Consider the following 19,862-nt stretch of genomic DNA (forward strand, 5'->3'; position numbering starts at 1 on the left):
TAGTGCCAGCGGGTTTGGTTCTGGTGAGGGCCCGCCGTCTGCAGCCCATATGGTGGCTTTCTGCTGGGTCTGCACACAGAAGGGCTGTGGGGGCCTGGCAGCTCTCGGGAGGTCTGTCATCCAATTCCCGAGGACAGAGCCCCCACAAAGTCCCCACCTCTGAACATCACAACAAGGGCTAAGTTTCAATACGCACGTGGGAGGGGCACAGACACTCAGCCATAGCAAGGGGCCTCCCGCTGTGGACTGAGTTGTGTCCCCGAAAGAAGATAGGTTTGAGTCCTGAGCCCCAGCCCCCTGGGACATGGCCTTAAGAGAGAGGTCTTACTGGAGGTGATGAATTGAACTGGGGTCATACTGGCCCTCCTCAAGGATGACTGGTGACCTCCCAGTGGGGGAAATCTGGTGCCAGAGTGGGGAGATGGCCCTGTGAACAGCAGGGCTGTGGACGCCGAGGGATGCCAGCGCTGCCGGTGAACCACAGAAGGCAGGCGGGAGGCACCTTGCAGATTCTCCCCCGTGGGCCTCAGAAGGAACCAGCGCGCGGCCGTCTGGGACTTACAGCCTCTGGAACTGCAGGGCAATGCCACCCTGTCACAGAAGCCACTGTGTTAGGGCAGCCCAGCCCCCAGCTGGCCCCACCCAGCTTGGCTTGTGCCACTCCCTCCACGTCTTCCCAGCCGACAACTGCTCAGAGACAGGTCTCGCGGTTCTGGCGTGAACCTGCCTTTCCCTCCTCCGAGCTTCTGCACTTGGCGGTTCCCTCTGCCAAGGATGCTGCCCCTGCTCAGCTCTGCAAGGCGCCTCCCCCGACCCCAATCTCCTGGCTCCCTGTTCGCGTCTTTCATTCCAGGTCACAGAACATGCTCTCTGCTCTCAAAGCCTGTAGCGTCTCTTTCAGATTTTCACCCCAGAGCACACTCTCCAAGATGTCTGTGACCCCAGCAAACGGATCCCAGCCTCCCTGCTTTGCTCCTTCTCACACCCCTCCCCCACCCTTGGGATATTCCTATTCGTTTCATTGCACTGAACATCCACAAATTCTTCTTGTGTGTTATCACCACCAAGAGAAAGCATATTATCAACATGAACACACAATATTCACAGTTGTTCAGTGTGCTGGAAGCCCTGGGGACCGCAGACCCCCGTCTGGAGGGGGCTCTCCGTGTGGGAGGCAGGCAGGATGGGCTCCCAGGTCTGCGGCATATGCTTACTTCCTCATTGGTCAGGGTGGGGCCCTGGAGTTCCTTGTTCTTTGCAAGCCCCTGAGTGAGTCTGGTTCAGGGCCATGATGAACACCCAGCATTCCTCGATCATGCTTTGGCTGGTCCCTTGCACCTGTGACACCCTGGGGAGCAGGGCCATCCTTGTACACTGGGCTGTGTGCAGGACATAGGGTGGCAGGTGTGAAGCCCACTGGAACAAGCACTGCTGCGTGGCAGGTGCAGGTACCCCCAAGCCTCCATGACTATGGCCAGGCTGCAGCCATCCTCGGCCGGCTCACTCACCTTGTAGCACGCTAGCTCAGGGGTAGAGCCTTGCCTTCCCAGGGTGCCTTTGACCCTTGTTAGATCCTGAAGGTGACAATACGGCAGGGCAGGGGTACATTTTTACACACGAGAAAGCTGGGGCCCAGAGGGTAGAAAACACCTGCACAGGTCACCTGGTATGATTAGAATCCTGCTGGCTCAGTGTCCCCTTTTTTTTAATTGCTTCCTACTAGACCATAAGTCCTGAGCTTCAAGTTCATCAACTGGTTACTAATACATATTGCCTATGTGAAACAAGGCCATGATCAAGGTTTGATTTCATGAGTCACATGGTACATTTTTTTTCAACTTTTATTTAATAAATATAAATTTCTAAAGTACAACTACATGGTACATTGCATGCGAATTTCCCTTAGGTTCATGGTTCTTAACGGTGGGGAGAATGACACGAACAACCCCCTCCCAGGGAATACACCAGTTAGATGGGGGCACAGTCAGCACACAGCGAGTGAGCTCCAAAATTAGTAAAGACCAGATGCTCACCTGGGGTGGAGGTGGGCCTCTGTGGAACGGAAATTGTGATTCAAGTTCAAGGTGGCCTTTATGTGGGCGGTTCCTGAGAGAAGCTCGCCTGACCACTGCAGCAGAGGTCTGCCACCACGTGACACGGCAGGACCCCTGATGCCCGAGAGCAGCATGGCACAGGCACCTCCAAGTCCTGTCCCAGCCCAAGCCATGGGTGTGCAGAGAGGCAGCCAGCAGTGTAGCCCGGCAGCCATAGCCTAAGCTCTCAAATCATCCATCAAACCCTTGCGTTTCATGCACTGGGAAGTCCAGCAGTCGAGGACAGTGCCTGACAGAGGAGAGGGGTGATAAAATAAAAATGGGCGTTCCCCAGGGGTTGGAGGAGCTGACATATGGAGTCTGACAAGATGTCATACTTTTCAAGGCAGTGCAGCACACATGGCAAAACAGAAACATCCCATGGCAAGCTGTGTTTGGAATCCTTCCAAAGCTACGTAATAATACGGCGTATCGCGTCCTGAAGGCACCGCTTTTGTTACTGAAAGACAAACGTAAGCCCAACCATGGGCCCCACACAGCCCTTAAGTCTGGAAACTTGATCAGACTTGGCCAGGGCCACATCCATAATGGCAGGTGCACCCCAGAGTAACCCCAAGGATCCCAGACACCTGCTCCCGTCCTATCTCCCTAGATCAGTGGGTTTGGGCTGTGGATACGGGGCTGGGCTTAGACTGCCAGTGGCAGTGATATGGGGAAAGTGGGCCTTGTAGCTTTATCCCTCACCTGTCATCTTGACCTGCCCACCTTCCCAGGCTGCACCTGTCTCTCATCCGGGACCAGGAAGGAGGAAGTTAAACTTCATGTGGAAGTGCCATGGAAATCCCAGAAGGCTGAGCCCCCACCCCCTACTGGTAAGGGGGAGGGGCCTTTATTCCTTTACATGCTTGGGGACCCTTGGGCTTCCTCTGTGTCTCTTCTCACAGGCGACTCTCCGGCCCCCTGCGTGTCACATGTGACTGTATGCTCACTCTCTGTCTCTAGATCTATCCTGCCCTCACGTGTGCACTGCACTTTGCCTCTGCTCTGAATTTTTTGGGGGCAAGACCCTGAGGTAAGGATTAAGATACCTGGGCCCACAGCAGTGCCAGGAAGCTGGACACTGAAGAGCCCCAGTGGTGGGTGGCCGAGGTCCAGGATGGCGACCTGGGAAGCTGCTCCTCTCTGCCTTCCTGGGAGCTTCCTTAAGGACACAGTTTCCAGCAAAGGCTCTGGGCGGAGCGAGCAGGGCCCTGCCCTTGCCTCCCTGGGGTCTCTGCCAGCTGCCTGCGCACCCCTGGAGCACACGGCACTGCTGCACCTGTGGTTGGGATCCGGGGCACTCCAGGCCGCCCGGAGGCTGGGGCTCTGGTACTGAGTGTGTGCTGTGTGGCCAGCAGCCTTGGGAGCTTCTCCAACCGGCTTCCCCCTACCACGGCTGCGGAACTCGTCTTAGTGGAGATGGGTGGAAGAGAGGTTTTTTTTTTTTTTAGGCTTATTTATTTATTTTGAAAGTCAGTTACAGAGGTGGGGGAGAGAGAGAGAGAGAGACCTTCCGTCTGCTGGTTCACTCTCTAGATGGCCGCAATGGCCAGGGCTGGGCCAGGCCAAAGCCAGGAGCCAGGAGCTTGTTCTGGATCTCCCACATGGTTGGTAGGGGCCCAAGCACTTCCATTGCTTTCCCAGGCCATTGGCAGGGAGCTGGATGGGAAGTAGGGCAGTCAGGCGTCACTGATGGCAGCTTTATTCGCTCTGCCACAGCGCCGGCCGTGGGAGAGAGGCTCCTGTTGGCTGTGAGAGGAGGGTTTCAGATGTGAGGCAGACAGTGGCGGTAGGCAAGCTAGCAGGGTCTAGTGAGGTGGTGCCTCCACCAGAATGGATGGGCCCCTCGCCGGAGGGAGCTGAGAGCGCCCCGCCGTGCAGGCTGGGCGGGCAGGGCTGCACAGCATAGTGGAGAGAATGCCCCTGGCAGGCCAGGTGGGCATCTCAGCAAAACACTGGGAGCTCAGCGTGCAGTCTGCATTCAGACCAGGGCTGAGAAGGGAGTGGGGTTCAGGTCTTCCCACCTTTGCTCCTTCCCTCCACCCCCTCGTGGTGGATGGGTGAACTTCCTCCCACGGGTCTGTTACCCAGCGCTATCAGACGGGGCAGCCCACCTGGTGCCGGGCGGCGAGGACTCTCCTGGGACCAGCTATGAAGCTGGGGTACAGGCAGGACTTTGCAGTGTAGAAGGCTGGGCTGCTTCCAAGGCCGCATTCCTCTCTGCAGGAATTGTTAGTCCAGGCAGTAGGGTGTGACAGCCTGGCCTTGACCAGGGAGTAGGGCTTCTACCCATGGCCCCCAGCACAGCCCTTCTGTTACACCTCGGTTCCAGTCACCACTTCTACCTTGTCCCACCACCCCTGGTCTTCATTATCTCTTGCCTGGACATCTGCAGGGGCTGCCTCCTCCCGGCTGGCCTCCCAGCCTGCAGTCTCTGTAGGACGTTTTTCTTCAAACCTGGGTCTAGACTCACCCCTTTTGTGGAACCTTCCCCATGTTGCTCCTTCCCTCACTGGCTCATCCAGTCCTGGGACGTTCTTGCCTTTTGTTCCTGGAAGGCAGCTGATAGTGCGTATTGGAGGCAGCACTCCCCAGCACTGTGGGCACAGGGCACTTCTGTGCGACGAGTATTTGCAGAATCTACTTTTCTTTGCTTGAACCCTTTTGCCAACACAGTGGTGCCTTGCCCAGAGTGTGGCTTTCAGAGCCAGTGCTGGGTCAAACGTGCCAAAGGCTGCTCAGCATCAAGCAGCCGGGCCTCAGCGCTGGGCTCTGTGCCTCCACCAGTGGAGCTGGTTGGTCCCCGCCACTGCTGTCAGTCATCTCTCCCATGCCTGTCACCACCACTGCTTATCTCCACGCCCTGCACCGGGAGGCCCTTCATGCAGCTGCTCCTCCTGCCCTCCCCACAGCGCTGCTTTCTGGGGGCCGCCTGGGGTCCCCTGGCACGCCAGTGGGAAGCTTGGAGACAGCCTCGCCGGTTAGACACAGAGCCAAGGCAGCGGAATTGCCACGGTGGGAAGAGAAGCCTGGTGACCCAGAGGAGACACACTCTGGGGAGACGCCGGCTCCTGGGACGACTGGGGCAGGTGAAGGAAACCCTTCCCCAAGCTGACGGAGGTCTGCCTGGGTGGGCCCCACGGTGACGACTGATTGGCTGAGGGCTCGTGGGTGGCCCTGGCTGATTGGCTAACAGAGCAGGCTCTCTCAGCAGGGCATTGGACTCAGAATCCATCTTTGGGAGTCCTCGTCAGTGCCCAGGCCTCCCTGCCAGGGGTGGCCCTGTACAGAAGGCAGAGACAGGGCCCCGGGGCCAGTGGGGCCTGGAAGCCCAGCCTGGCCCCCCAGAGAGTCTCTGGATCCCACACTGAGAGCCAGGGGCACCTTGTGACCCCAGTTCTCCCAGATAGCACCACAAAGAGGCCGCGTCACCCCAGGGCCTTTCTGTGATGCTGCAAGGTGATCAAGGGGGCTTAGAAGGGAGGTGACGCTCAGCTCTGGCCGGGACACTGTCCACTCTGTCTCAGCAGCCGCCTCCTGTTGCGGGCCTCAGTTACTGCACTAAAAGACGAGGGGCGGGGCCCAAGGCTCTGCTGAGGCCGGACTCAGACGGGTTCTGCTGTCAATCACCTTCCCTGGGGAGAAGGGGCTGGGGGGGAAGTGGGGTGCGTTGGGGAGTCAATGGAAAGAAGCCCCAATGCATGCAAATGCTCCTGGATTATTTAAACCATCAGTTCCCAAAGTCCCCTAGGCGGCAGCTGACGTCAGAGACACACGGCGGGCGGCGGCAGACAGATGCGTGGGGGGATTTTATTGACACGCATGGGGCTCACACTGAGCCTGGAGCTACACAGGGCAAGACGGTCAGCAGAACGTCTTCTTTCACGGTCTCCTCGCTGCAGAAGTCGTACCTGTGGAGACAAAGCGGTGCTTTCTAGGCCCTGGGCATCTTGGGAAAGCCACGGCCCTGTGAGCTGTTAGGCAAACTAACTGCGACACAACTCCAAAGGAACGAGGATCACTGTAGCTGTAGCCTGCAGGCGAGGGGCCCACGGGCCAGGTGCTGTGGCTCCAGCTCGGCCCCTGTCGCCTGGTCCCGTGTCCAGCAGGGCTGAGGCCTCCTGAGGCTGCGACTCTGACGTTTCTCACTCTCTGCAGGGGCAGGACGGCCTCAGGGAATGACGGATTGGGCTTACAGGGGGGACCTCTCTTCCTGGAGCCCCCCAGGGGACCCCACTGAACATTTCAGGAGCTGTGACAGACTGAACTCTTTATGAGCTACCGGCAACTTGCTAAGGGCTCACCTGTGTGAACTTCGTCCTCCCCACACGTGGGAGGAGGTTTGCTTAGTGGGCCTGCGTTACAGCAGGGGAAACTGAGGTACAGCGGGCTCTCAGTTCATGAGTGGCAGAACCAAGATGCACACACGGGCCCATCTGATCCCATGGCCCAGCCTGTCTGTGGTCAAGCTTCCCCGGCCTTGTGGTCCAGACTGGGAGTGAGGGGAGCTGGCCCTGCCTCTGGGTGTCTCCTCCCACCTTCTAGCTCTGGCCTGGGGCTGGTTATTGAGGACTCTGAGTGTCGATGTCTTCGTTTGTAGAAGGGGGTGCTCTGTGTAACGTCCCATGACATTAGAAGTAAAACAAAAAAACCTGGTAACTATAATTATTATTTTTAAAGTGTTATTGGCTAGCTCATTAACAGCAACCTATGTGAATGATTTGACTAATTCAGTTTGTTGTTGTTGTTGTTTGACTCTGCGAATGAGTTAGAGAGGTTTGATGCTGGTTGAGACCCATCTCTATTTCTCTCCTCTGTTATCTGGCATCTGGCTTCTCTCAAGACAGAGGCGCTCTGGAGTGGGCGGCTGGGGAAGCAGCACGCACCTTGGAGGTAGCCTCAGGTACCTGCACTTCCATTTCTAGGAAGCCTTCGCCTTTCCTCAAAACCCCAGGCAGGAGCCAGGCCCGGCTGACTCGGTCTGGGGTGTGTTACCTGTGGGAACTCCTCTCCCAGTAACGCCTCTGGTTTCTAAGAATCCATCGACATCACTTCTTGTGATGCGCTCTTAACCACTCAGTTCCTGGCTGCAGGCCTTGGGGCACGCCTAAGGGGGCCCCGTGCCACCGATTTTGGAGCAGAGCGGAGCTCCTGGCTCACTGACCATGGGGCTGGGCCAGCCCTGGCATTGCTGCCTTGTCGGGATGGGGAGAACCTCACAGAGCCATCCAGCTTGGTGATTCGTGGCTGTGACAAGGGGCAACCTCCATGCCACTCACTCTGCCAACCCACTCCTCCGCCCTGGGGAAATGTCATTTGCCAGAGCATGGGCCCAGCAGCCCCACCTAACCCTAAACACCAGTGGCTGAGAGCCCAGACGCCTTCCCGCAAAGCCACACCAGGAATGTCTGAGCTGGGGAGGGGGAGTTACTCTGCTCCACTCTGGTTCTTTCCACGTCCCTCCAGTGTCCCCTTGCCCTACCCAAGGCCCTGTGCTGCTTCAGGCACGAGCAAGGGAAGCCACAGACAGAGTGCGTAGCCCACAAGGACCACCACCTCCGTGCGCTCTTGTTCTAGTCCACGTTTTATGTTTTTTCCTAAAACTCATTTCTTTGTCCTTCAATTATCCTGAAATGTCATTGGCCCTCTCCACTCTCTAGCTCATACTTCTAACCTTGAAACTTCAGAAATTATTTCCTTGTTTCTCTTTCTTATTTTGCCCTCTGTTTCTCCTTGGAGGCCAGGTCCCATATTTTGTATCTACACAGGCAGTAGTGAGAACCCGTGTAAAGTTCACCAACAGAAATGATACGAAGGGTCTTCATAAAGTTCACGGAATACAGGGATCCTTAGGCACAAACCAGCAAAGATACATACACGGTCTTGTTTTCTCCCTTTTGCACGGTGATCTTAGCTGCACCCACTTTGGGAAAGGTTGGGTTTACCACGTGGTTATTCCAAAGAAACTTGACTTTCTCAATCGTTCCCACATCAAGATCTGCATCGAACTCCGTGGAATGGGTGGAGCCTGGTTGGATGATCCCCCTTGAAACAGAGAAATAAAAACATCCCCTTCATGGAAATGAGTTCGAAAGACCCTAGAAGGCCATGCTGCTCTTTTTGCCTTTCCAAATTAATCTTCAAGTAAAGGGTGGAGAAATGGAAGAGCCAACTGGGTGCTGGCAGCCCTCAAACTAGGATTTAAGTTTCGTTTAACTCAAGTTAATTTCTACTCAAAGCTGCCTTATAGAAAATTATATAATACCTTTATATTATTTTTATTTTTTTGGCAATACAGTAATAATTTAGCTACTTAATTTAACACAACAAGTACGTATTTTTGTGCTAATTGGGAAACAGAATACCTGGGATAATGTTAGATTTTGTTTGTTTTTTTTTTCAATCTGTTCTATTGAAAGAGAAAGAACCAAGTGCCTGGGTGTATAATAGAGAAAACAAAATTCATTGGCAGAAGTCTGTAATTAACTTCAGTAAATAATTTAAAATCCATTGATATCAAAGAGATGATAGGTTAGGTGCATGGTTTCAAGGTCATGTGAATCATCAAATGAGATACAGGAAGCAGATTCTGCAATGAACTCATACCTGAAGACATCATACTGGTGAGTGTTCCCTTTGCTTCCAAACAAAGCAACTTTGATTTGACCAGTGGCTCTTCTTCCACTCAGTGTTACGGAAACGCCGTACCTCCAGCCTACGTGCAGGATGGAAGAGGCCAGTCTATTACCCATGAAATAGGTAGTCCGAATCCCAGATTCCTTACCCATTCCTCACACGGAGGCATCAGGGCAGGAGAAATTCTTCTTGTTCATCTACTACTCAAGGCGGGCCTTAGGGGGAAGCACTTAGCCATCAGTGGTCCCTGTAGACATCCTGTGCCTCATCACTGAGCCACTATCAGAGGTGGCTGCTTACGCCCGAAGTAAATTGAAACAGTCACAAGTTCAGTTCCTCAGGCTCACAAGCAGCACTGCAAGTGCTAAGTCGCGATACGGGCAAATGTCCCGGACAGGCCCGAATGCACCTTCACTGAAAGTTCCGCAGGACAGCGCAGCTCTAGAATGGCAGGGCTGTGAGCCGGGGAGAAGAGCAGGAACAGGGCTGGTCTACATTTGGGAGGATCGCTCAGGACCTGGACAGACTCCAGCACACAGCAGGTGCATGGTCAGTCATCACCCAGACTTCTACCTGGAGTTCTGTCCCAGTGCCCAGAATACACACAAACCTGCACAAACCCCCAGAAAAACATACCTGCAAACCCAGGTGTGTACACATGCAAACCTACACACATAGACACACATGCGTACATGCAAACATGCCTAGCAACACACCCACACGTACTCACATGAAAATACCCATGCATGTGTGTACAAGTATAAAAGCACACACAAACACACACGCTTGGCCTAACTCACACTCGTCTTTCATATCCTCTCTTGTTCCCAGCCCTCCCATTGGTCCGTGTTGGATCTCCGTTCAATGCCACGGAAGCCACCCACCAAGCCACGGCGCCGGCCCTGGTTTCTGTCTTCTTGACTTGTAGCTGCTGGATTGGTTTCTGTCTTTTTTTTTTTTTTTTTTTGACAGGCAGAGTGGACAGTGAGAGAGAAAGAGACAGAGAGAGAAAGGTCTTCCTTTGCTGTTGGTTCACCCTCCGATGGCCGCCGCTGCAGCCGGCGCACCGCGCTGATCCGATGGCAGGAGCCAGGATCCAGGTGCTTTTTCCTGGTCTCCCATGGGGTGCAGGGCCCAAGCACCTGGGCCATCCTCCACTGCACTCCCTGGCCATAGCAGAGAGCTGGCCTGGAAGAGGGGCAACCGGGACAGAATCCGGCGCCCCGACCGGGACTAGAACCCGGTGTGCCGGCGCCACAAGGTGGAGGATTAGCCTATTGAGCCACGGCGCCGGCCCTGGTTTCTGTCTTCTTGACTGAAGTAAATTGCAAGGGAAGAGTGTTTTGTTCATCCCTGCATCCTCAGAGTTTGGCATAGTCTGGGGCCCATAAATAAAGGCTGGTTGGGGAATGAATAGACGGCGTTGGGATGTTTAATTTGTTTTGTCAAAATATGGGCAAGTACATCATGCATCACTACATTAGTGGAAGGATTGATTCGCCAGTGTCATTTGTAAAAAAATGTATCTCTGTAGTGATGGAAATGGTCTGTGTGCTGATTGTGGCGATGTTACACAACTATTCATTTGTCAAAGCTCATAGAACCATACGCTCAAAGGGGTGAATTGTGCTGCGTATAAATTATACCTCAATAAATCTGACTTTAACAACTACACAAGACATGTTATATTTATGGATTTCTAGTCATCTATTTATACAAATATACTGTTTCGGCTTTTACTTGGCCAAATCTTATGGAACTGTAACAGGGTGGCTGACATACAGAGTGGCCCAAACATGCCTGGTCTCTACCCTTTGTCTTAACCCATTCAGCAGGTTTTGGAGAGAAGTCACCCCTCTTCCTGTTTTCCACCCTCCTCTCCACCAGAGAATTAGCTCCTGGGTATCAGGGATTCATGGACAAAGAAGGAAGCATGGAGATTGGAGGCGGGCTTGTCCAGGAGCCAAGCAAAGAGCTGGCACCTAATGAAGTTTGCTGAGGGAACAGAACAGGCGTGTGTGACGTCATCTTGGAAATGGAAGGGACGATGAACTGTGGAGTGGCAGAAATTCAGGGCGGCTGCTCACAGCGACCAGCGCTGCCAGGGTCCCCTTAATTTATCCTCTTCACTTCTGCCCAAGTCATGCCACAGAAATAAAACGAAAGCAATGTGGGGGCTCTTTCTAAATCTCAGTCGACTCTTAAATGGCATAGTTTGGGTGCATGTGCCCTTTTCTAAGAGGATCAAAGTGTACCCACAAATATTTCCGGCCAGAGTAAGCCCTCCATTTGTAACAGAAATTATGCTTTCTTTGCCTGAGCAGATGGTCAAAGACCCACTTACGTGCAAAGTTTCTGGCCTCTCCAGTGTTCAGGAAGAATTTCTGCTGCTCCTCACGTGTCTTGTTGGTGAACTTGTCGGCGTAGTGGCCCATCTGAGGACACCCTTGATCTGGACAGGGGAAGCACTTGTTCTGAAGAAGAGACAGGTGGAGATGTTGTCTTTTTATGACCCATGCATCCGCGGGAGCAGACACTCACTTTTCCCACAGCCTAAGCGTCCTCATTTGTAACAGGAAGAACATTGGAAGAGACAATCTCTAAATTACCTTTGTGTTGGCCAAAGATCCCAACCCTGATGCACAACACATTAGAATTATCTGGGGAGCTTTAAAAACCGCTGATGCCCAAGGCCAGGTTAGAGCAGCGACAGCTTGCATCCCGTCGTGTGCTGGTGAGGGATCAGCAGCTGATTCTCCAGGACAGAAAGCCCTGGCGGCAGCGTCTACCAGTTTCTGCAGTGTGAATCCTGGGCCCTTGTCAGTTGCAAGCTACCCGCATGATGGCACTGAATGTGGGTAGGGAAGGGAAGCACACACGGCTCACGTGAGCCAGAACAGAGAGGGGCCACTGTTTCATTTCTTCCATCTCCCCTCTTGTCGCCCGCATGGCGCGTAGAACCCCAGCAGTCACCTTCCCTTCTCGCGATGTGTGAGCTCTCCTCTCACACATTCTTGTACACTTGCTTTGCCCTTGCTGTGCCCCTCAGTCCTCTAAACTGTCATTTCCCAAGTCATATTCAAATGCTGCCCCCTGCAGGAAGCCTTTTGAACCTTGTATGGACTGGCTGTTTTCTCTGATTTCCCATTCCCACATAACTCACTTAGAATTTTAGCCTCTCCTACCTAATGCTCTTTAACATTTTCTGCCTGCATTCCACAAGACCACGAACTCTGAAGGGCAATGCAAAACACACGAATCCCAGACACAGGAGGCCCACAGCCCCACAGGTGGCTGTGTCCCTCACTCAAGGCAGGATGCAAGCTTACAGACTGAAAGTCCTTGTAGGAAGTGCAGGGGTACGCGGCGAACCCGTCAGGGTTGAGGATGCTCTCTGAGTAATACTTGTAACTTCGTAGGTGATTGCAAGCCACAAAGTCCCGGGTTCCTGGGGAAGAAATGAGAAAGTCTGCACATGTGGTCAGGGGGCCATGACAGCCTTGCGGCTGCTCTCTGTCCAAGTGGGGTGGTTCCAAAAGGGAACTCTAGGTTTTAGAAAATCTAAATCGAGTCCAATGTCCAGCCATAATAATGACAATGGACACACAGAGAGTGCTCCCCGTGCTCCGTGCAATGTTCTGATCGTTTTACATGTGTTATCTGTATAATCCTCACCTTTCCTGGGAGGTGGGTATCGTGTCATCCATGTCTTATGGAAGGATCTACAGATGACAGCCTCAGAGTTACAGATGACAGTGAGTATGCTGGCAACTAACCCCAAGCCCAACCCTGTAACTTCTAGCTCAGACCAGGTGGGACTCGAGGTGGCATGATCTCCAGATGTGACAAAGCCAGTGCAAAGACACTTTGATGCTGCACTAACGCAAGTGAAAAGGAGCTGTAGGTGGCTTTAAGTGAGCATCACTGTCATAGTGTCTCGATCTTCCATAAACCTCCCTTGGTTTCCTACAACTCCTGCCAAGTGACAAATGTCATAGCACGCCTTTCAGACCTGGCTGAATTTGTGTGGCCACTACTGGTGGCGAGTTTGGATGATCTTTATCCATGCAAAGTCTCACAGGCTGAAAAAAAAAACACACAAGTATCTTCATCCTGAATAATTGCTTTGCCAAGCCATTTTGAGCAAATTCAATAAAAATCTGTATTCATTAGATTTGGTCAGACCACTAAGGGTGTTAACCTGTGTGATGCCACACGCCGTGTTTGGCGGAAACTTCAAGCTGTGCATTGTCCTTGCGCTCTCATGAGATACAGCACGTCCGGACCTGGAGGAGGCTCCTGGTTCCCAGGTGTGCTGAGGTCAGCAACAAACAGTCGCCATCGCCACAGCAGTCTCCGCTCTCAGCTGCCTCGCCCGTGGCTGCTCCTCGTCCCTATGCAACGTCGGCGAGCAATGACTCCCAAATGATTTTGCCATGGAAACCATTGGGAAGTTTCCCCATCTGTCTGCGGATTGGAAACTAGTTACACAAGTTTGAGCTCAATCACTGGTGCCAAAGGAGAGCTTGCAGAAACAGGCCCTTGGGTGTAGTCGGGATGTTTGTCCTTCTTGTTTGCCCCCTCTCTGTTCGAGTGATGGAATCCCAGCCTTCAGTGCCTGGTCTGTGATCCTTTGCTGTGTGTACCTCCCAGAACACGCACAGCAATGTGTTAGAAAGTGCAGAATCAGCAGAGCCAATAGAGAACAAACACGTGGCTATGCTTTGCAGAAACCAGGTCCAGAGGGAGAGCTGCACGTTCTCTCACTCCTAAGCTCTGCCACGGCCAGGCGCTGCTCACCCCCGGAAAACGATTCCCTCCGCTCTCCCCTCATCGCCACCCGCACTGCACCTTCCCAGATGCCGTCCAGGTCCAGGATCTGCGACAGCGCGTTCTTCTTGCAGCCCGGCATGTTCTCTCCTCCGTTGGGGAAGAAGTCGAGGTGACCCGCCATTTGGCTCATTCCCAAACCTAAAATGTTTGGAACAGCATTACGTGGTTTAATGTGATGTGGGCTCTTGTGGTGGAAGTGCAGCCACACACGTTTGCAGCCGCCGCCCCGCGAGGCTCACCGAAGAACGGGAACGAGGGAGCTGCGTCTGTGTGGATTACATCAACCAGGTCAGCATCGGAGGGATCAAGTCGAACCTCTTCGGGGGTGCCCTCGAAACTCGCTTTCACGGGGTCCAACCCTGCAAGAGCGGAAAACGCCACGGAATGGTACACCTGACTGTAGGCGCCAGCAGCACAAGGTGTACAGTTGCCCAGGCTATGTCTTGCCCAACTCAAGGGATGCCATACCTTGGAGTCATGGCGTGCTATGGCCCTGCGTGCAACTCTAAGGCCAGGGAGTCTCAGTGCCGCGCACCACAGAGGGGCCCAGTGACATGGATAGAGGAGGGCGGATAGACAAAGGAATTTGGATCTTGTTGGTGCAAGGATTTCTCCCCATGTCAGATTCTCCCATTTATTCTTGTAGCTTTCTTCTCCGACATGGTCTTTCTCTTTCCATGGTGGAAGGAAAAGGCGACAAGCAGAATGGTGTCACAGCGAAGAAAACACGCTGTGGGTTCACCGGGCTCTGCTTCCCTACTTCTTTACTTTTTGGGCAAATTGACCTCAAGTAAGTCACTCAATCCGTCAGTGCCTCTGTTTCTAGATTTTCTCAAATGAGGTGATAATGGCACCTGTTATAGATGAAGTGAGTGAGTCACTAGCATGGAGCCCAGCGGCCAGCAGGTGGTCATGGGGATAGAGGTAACCAGAGGTAGAGGAAGCGCTGGGCCAGCTCTACCCACACCTGCCCCTGCCAAGGGGACCGTTTGCCTCAGGGCCGCTCCGAGCTGGGCTGCAGTATTATGGTCACATTGTGGGGTTACTGGGGACCAACCCTGGGGTCCTGCCCCTGGGGCCTTACCAGTGATCCTGCCCAGGCCCGGAGTCCTTCTGCCTGCCTCGCCAGCCACGTGGGCCCCCAGGCTGTGGCCGATGAGGTGAGCTTCGGAAGGCGAGTAGCTGTAGTTCGTCTGGAGAGGCGGGGGATTGCATTTGCAGGGCATTCTTTGGCTTTAGTTTTTCTCATATGCCGACCTGGTGTCAGTCCCTCTGCTAAGACCTTCCATGGATCCCACGGCTCTCAGCATCAGTCTCTCAGGACCTCAGCACTTGCCTGAGTCTTCTACAACTTTCTTAAACTCTCCCTAACGTAATCCATTGTTGAACTTTCAAATCCCCCATTGAATCTTATTCTTCCATCCTCTGGACCTGGTTTATACTTTTCCCATCAGGGTCCATCCCCACACTCACCTGCCCAGCTAAGATCAACACAGACTAGCCTTCAGCTTTCCATTAGATGTCTCTTCCTGGAGAGATGTCCTTAATCCCACCCTACCCCCCCTCAGTCTGGAGTAGCTGCCTCCCCTGGGCTCCCATCAAACCCATCCTCTGCCAGTTAGAACATTATACTACCCCAGAGCTAGAGCCATGGCCAGTCACCACTGGCGAGATCCTTGAGGGCCGGGGACTTCGTCCTCCTCTTTACCCATCTCACACTCCTGACGCTGTGCTCCAAGAGCACTGGGTGAGCAAACACATCCAACAGCCCCGTGCAGAGACACCACCCAATGTGCCCATTTATCAGCCTACAGCGCCTCTTGTACACACACTGTGGGTTTGGACTTCCGCAGGGGTGCAACAGTAGTTGGGAGCAATTGGTTCTTTAGTAGACCCTTCAGCTATGAGACACAAAAGGTGTGGACCTTGAACTGGTATAGGAGACAGTCACAAAGAACTGCTGACTCAACTGAAAGACTGAGCTAAAATCAAAGACCAGGGTAGGAAGACTTGTCAACTGAACTACTGTGGCAGAAGGAATTCTTCCACATCAACAGGCAATGGGGTCGGAATCTGCCCTTTGCACATCCTGCTATCAGCTCCATTTGGGTCTCCCTGGCCATGTCCCGCTTTGCCCTAGATGGAGCCCACCTGGTGTAGTAGATAGCCCTTGGAGCTGCCTGTTCTGGCTCAAAAGACCACTCCTACTCACCGGCCTTATGATTTTGGGGGCAAGTTAGTTAACCTTTCTGGGTCTCAGTTTCCTTATCTGTGAATTGAAGATGATCTTAAAAGCTCTCACTCCCTAAGTGTTGGCTGGTGTGATTTTTTTCATCTACTGGGGTATCATGATGAAGGTAAATTTCAATATTTTAGAAGATCCCCAGAGAAATGCCACTGGTTTCCAATTTATCTTTAATCCACTGCTCCCCAGCTGCACCCAGTGGCGCTGCCTGCCCCCAGCAGGTCCACTCACCGACAGGATGCTGAGCAGCTGGGCCACCTGTGCGCCCACCACCTGCACGTTGTTGGCGGCCTGCGTGTAGCTGGTTTGGGAGCCCTTCTTCCAGTCCACACAGATACAGTTCACCTCTTCCACTTCGAACATGTTCTGGAATTGGGAGATGCCAGAATGTTACCATGGGGTCCTGGGGATCCCCACCCATGGCCGCTTCTCTCTTCTCCCAGCCTGGTGCAGAGATGAGACAGAGTGTAGTAGGGAAGCCTGCTGCTAGGAGTTATCCCTCAGGACAAATGCCAAGAGAAAGGCAAACCAGCCCATTCCCTCGCTACCCTGTAGGTTAAAAGCCGGCTACTACTCTCTGGTTTTCTATGGCCAAACCCAATCAGGTGGGAAACAATCCCATTATTAAGCAAGCCCCGTCCTGCAAAGGAAGAGGCTCCTGTGCAATCTTGGGCGCCCAGAGTCTGAATGACCTGGTGCGTTCGGCCAGGAGCGGCCCTTTTGGTCTCTTGGCAACGCTCCAGCCTGTGGGGCATTTCCTGGCCTTGGACGAGGATGGGAAGCTGTCTCCTTTTTGCAGGTTCAGGCTGTCTCAGTATGTCACGGGGCAAACTCAGATGTCTGAACAATAGACGTGCAGCAACAGAAAGGCAAGGCAAGGATTCTGAAAGGAAAGCTTGCGGGTAGTCAGAGGAGCTGAATGCAGCCAGGCAGCCTGAATTAAAAAGGACGCTCTACGGGGAAAATCCAGTTGGGGACCGTTCACATAGGTGGCATGGATATGTGTGAGCCCATCCATGCAGACCCTAAGAGTATTTTTCCCAGGACTTTTTTTTTTTTTTCAAAGTAATCCTGAGAACTCTCTCACAACCCTGGAGAATTTGGGGGCACCTACTGTCTCTCTAAGATGCTTTTTAATGATAGGCCCAGAGCGGTGCTGAGAGTTAAATGCCTGGCGATCCAAGGCTGCACGCCGAATGACCTTAGTTTTCTGGACTTGTGATTTTTCCTGTTGAAAGTGTCTGTTGAGATGCTTATTAACCTATGTATTGGCCAGCAGACTGCTGGGGTCAATTCCTAGATGATAGAAAATAAATTGAGTCAGTGCACATCTGACTCACATCTGAAGGAGGATGGTATCGTGTGTGTGCGTGCATGCGACTTGCACGTTGTGTACACATCGCTGTGTGCATGTATGGGCACGCGTGCACACACATGTGTGCTCCTACCAGCAGATGCGGTATCACAAGTACTTGTGGCGCTTTCTGTTCTGCCAGGTCAGTCATCCTGTCAATCTTAGTTCTCCTTTCAACAACACACCTCTGACTATCAGGAATGTGGCAAAGATTTGAGCCCTAAGAACAAAATCCCTTAATTACAGAAATACAGAGAACCCTCCTGGGAAATGGAAGCAGAAAACGTCAAGCCTTGATCTTGAGGATAGACTATGGCACTTGGGTCTTGAGGATAGACTATGGCACTTGGGTGCTACTTCAAGAGAACAGTGGGAGGAGGGCCTTGGTTCACATTGAAATGTTGTTGCTTTGGGCTACAAACATAGTCCAGAAACACAGGAAGAAAGGCTTATTTTTGGAAGAGTGGCTGACATGTACGATTGCCCATAGATACAAGGTACCTGATACGTACAGATCTCCTGTAAGTAAGAGGCACCTGATATGTACAGATCGCCTGTTTTCCAGTCGGGGCATAAAGTGAGGCATTCGCAGGACGCGGAGGCCGGGCCAGCAGGGCTGCCCGGGGGTCAGAGCCGTCTCCTACCTTGCACATGTCTCCCACCCAGCTCTCCTCGGCCTTGTCTATGAAGCCATGAATGATGAACCGGGTCTTCCTGTCCGTTTGAAAATTTGACGCCTCGATCGTTGATGGATCAGAGAGGGAGAGAATCTGTGACAAACACAGAGGTGCCACATGTGTCGTCAGTCCAGTCCTGAAAGTTTGTTTCTCCCCTTCCCCATCTCTGCCTGTCCCAAAGCCTTGCGTTTTCAAAGCTTTGCAAGTCACTTCTTTGATGCAGTCCACCCCGACTTCCCCTTCTCTGCTCCCTCCTGGGGCCAGCGATCGCTGCCTCCACCCAGTCTGCATTAGGGCTCATGGTCTCACCTTCCAGATGACTCCCGTCAGCTCTTTGCCCCAGACCAGAATCACACAACCAGGTGAGGCTCTGGCAAATGCGAATGATTCCTTCATTCAAACTAACGTTTATAGAATTTCCTTTGTAAACACTGACTCTGTCCAGGTCCACCTGGGCCTGGGAGGCCACTGGAGGCACGGAGTGGGGCAGGGCACCACGCAGGAAGAGGTGCAGAGGTACGGACCTCAAGTCCTGCCAGTGGGCACAGCCGCTACCCGGGGCCCAGTGACATGAACGTGACCGAGGTCTCACCTGGAAGGAGCTGGGGTTCTCGTTGGTGTAGAGCAGGAAGCGGGTGCCAATCAGCTCGGGGCTCCAGGGCAGCATGTTCAGGGGCCTCATGGCAGTCCCAGCCCAGGGCTCGGCGTCAGAAAAGCACCCCAGGTCCTCATAGCAGACTTGTTTTCCTAGAGACGGAGGGTGAATCTGCTCAGCGAGGAGCTCCGAGGCCGGGCTCTGGGGTGTCACTGCCATCCAGGCCTCGTCACTCTCCGGGCCCACTGCGCACTGCCTGGCCTGGAACCTGTCCCACTGCATCCCACAGAGACGCCAGCGTGCATTTGCTTAGATCCACCATCAAGTCTTCAGAATCCCCCGGCTCATCCTGGTCTTGTCTGATGCATCTATTTGGGTGACGTGATAATGGGCGTAGATAGGTCAGTGCGTGAGCCCAGGTAGGGGTTTAATGCTTTATCTAGAAAAGTCTGGGCTCGGGCACTTGGACATTAGGGCAGACCAGGGTGTGTGTGGGGTGCTCTGCCGTGGGTGGATCCCCTCAGACTGCTCTACTTCTCCCAGGTGGAGCATCGGCCCCCCTCCCCTCTCTCTAGAACCTGGAGGGGCTGGGGGCTGCTGGAGATCCCGCCTCGGCCGCAGCTTTCCCTGACCGGTGCAGAGAGCGTGGGCTGAGCCCTTCCTGGGGGGCAGCTGCGACGTTTCCTACCTGTGGCTGCTCCCAGCAGGAAGAGCGTGAGTGTCCAGAAGCCCAGCATCTACGGGAAACACACACACGCTCACCCTCACCAAGTTGCTGGACGGCTGGGTGAAGCCTCTCAGGCACCCAGGGCCGCCTGCTCACCTCTGCTTCGCAGCCGGCGTGGCGAGGAATGGCGCAGGTGCTTTGCCGCGTCTGATGCTCCAGGCGTTCCCTCCTCCTGGATCGAGTGAGCAGGCTGTTTTCTATATACCCAGCCTTATCGTTTGGACGCTACTTCAAGCAACAAGCGGGCGAAGATAGCACTGGCTGTGTGTATTTAGTATTTTAATCTGGACAAATACCCAAGATTACTAATAGCGGTCGAATCTTCCCACAAGTCTGGGAAGAGAGGAGAACGCTTGATTAAGAGGGGGAGGCACGTCGCAAACGTTGCACCTGGGGTGGACTTGTGAGCCACGTGGGTCCTCCTTTTCCATTTTCTGTTTCATCACCAAAGCAGGGAGGACATAACTTAGAACAGAGAGGAATGCCCTAAGCAGCTACAGTAAAGGAAAGTGGTTATGGAGACATCCTGTCCCTGCCTGTCTCTGCCACACTCTGGGTCTCTGTCACTGGCCGGGCAGCAGCACCAGGCACAGGAGCTTTGCAGACAGATTCACAGCCCACAACAGCCCTGGCCACACCCTCTCATTGCACACCTGTTCCAGGTATCTATTGCTATGCACTGAGCCAATCTAGGGCATAATG

General features: G+C 53.5%; 1 protein-coding gene across 1 annotated transcript; it reads right to left on the reverse strand.

Moving 5' to 3' along the window:
* Positions 1 to 5,889: 5,889 nt before the first annotated feature.
* On the reverse strand, positions 5,890 to 19,365 carry LOC100349526 (inactive pancreatic lipase-related protein 1). Its single transcript, XM_002718730.3, has 13 exons — positions 19,257 to 19,365; positions 19,122 to 19,170; positions 18,431 to 18,585; positions 17,806 to 17,931; positions 16,039 to 16,173; positions 14,647 to 14,755; positions 13,802 to 13,921; positions 13,581 to 13,700; positions 12,059 to 12,177; positions 11,074 to 11,203; positions 8,700 to 8,808; positions 7,971 to 8,138; positions 5,890 to 6,004 (listed from the first exon to the last, which is right to left on the reverse strand). The coding sequence occupies exons 2-13, from the start codon at positions 19,168 to 19,170 to the stop codon at positions 5,923 to 5,925; spliced, it is 1,422 nt and encodes a 473-aa protein (XP_002718776.2). The 5' UTR covers positions 19,257 to 19,365; the 3' UTR covers positions 5,890 to 5,922.
* Between the last annotated feature and the right edge of the window lie 497 nt (positions 19,366 to 19,862).

This window comes from Oryctolagus cuniculus, chromosome 15, assembly GCF_964237555.1.
Source record: "Oryctolagus cuniculus chromosome 15, mOryCun1.1, whole genome shotgun sequence".
NCBI classification, from domain to species: Eukaryota; Metazoa; Chordata; class Mammalia; order Lagomorpha; family Leporidae; genus Oryctolagus; species Oryctolagus cuniculus.

Coding starts and splice junctions, on each gene's coding strand:
- LOC100349526 (XM_002718730.3), bottom strand. CDS start 19,170: ATGCTGGGCTTCTGGACACTCACGCTCTTCCTGCTGGGAGCAGCCACA. Junction 13,922..14,646: donor GGGCCTGGGCAGGATCACTG/GTAAGGCCCCAG, acceptor CCGCTCTTGCAG/GGTTGGACCCCGTGAAAGCG. Junction 11,204..12,058: donor CCTACAAGGACTTTCAGTCT/GTAAGCTTGCAT, acceptor TCTCTTCTTCAG/AACAAGTGCTTCCCCTGTCC.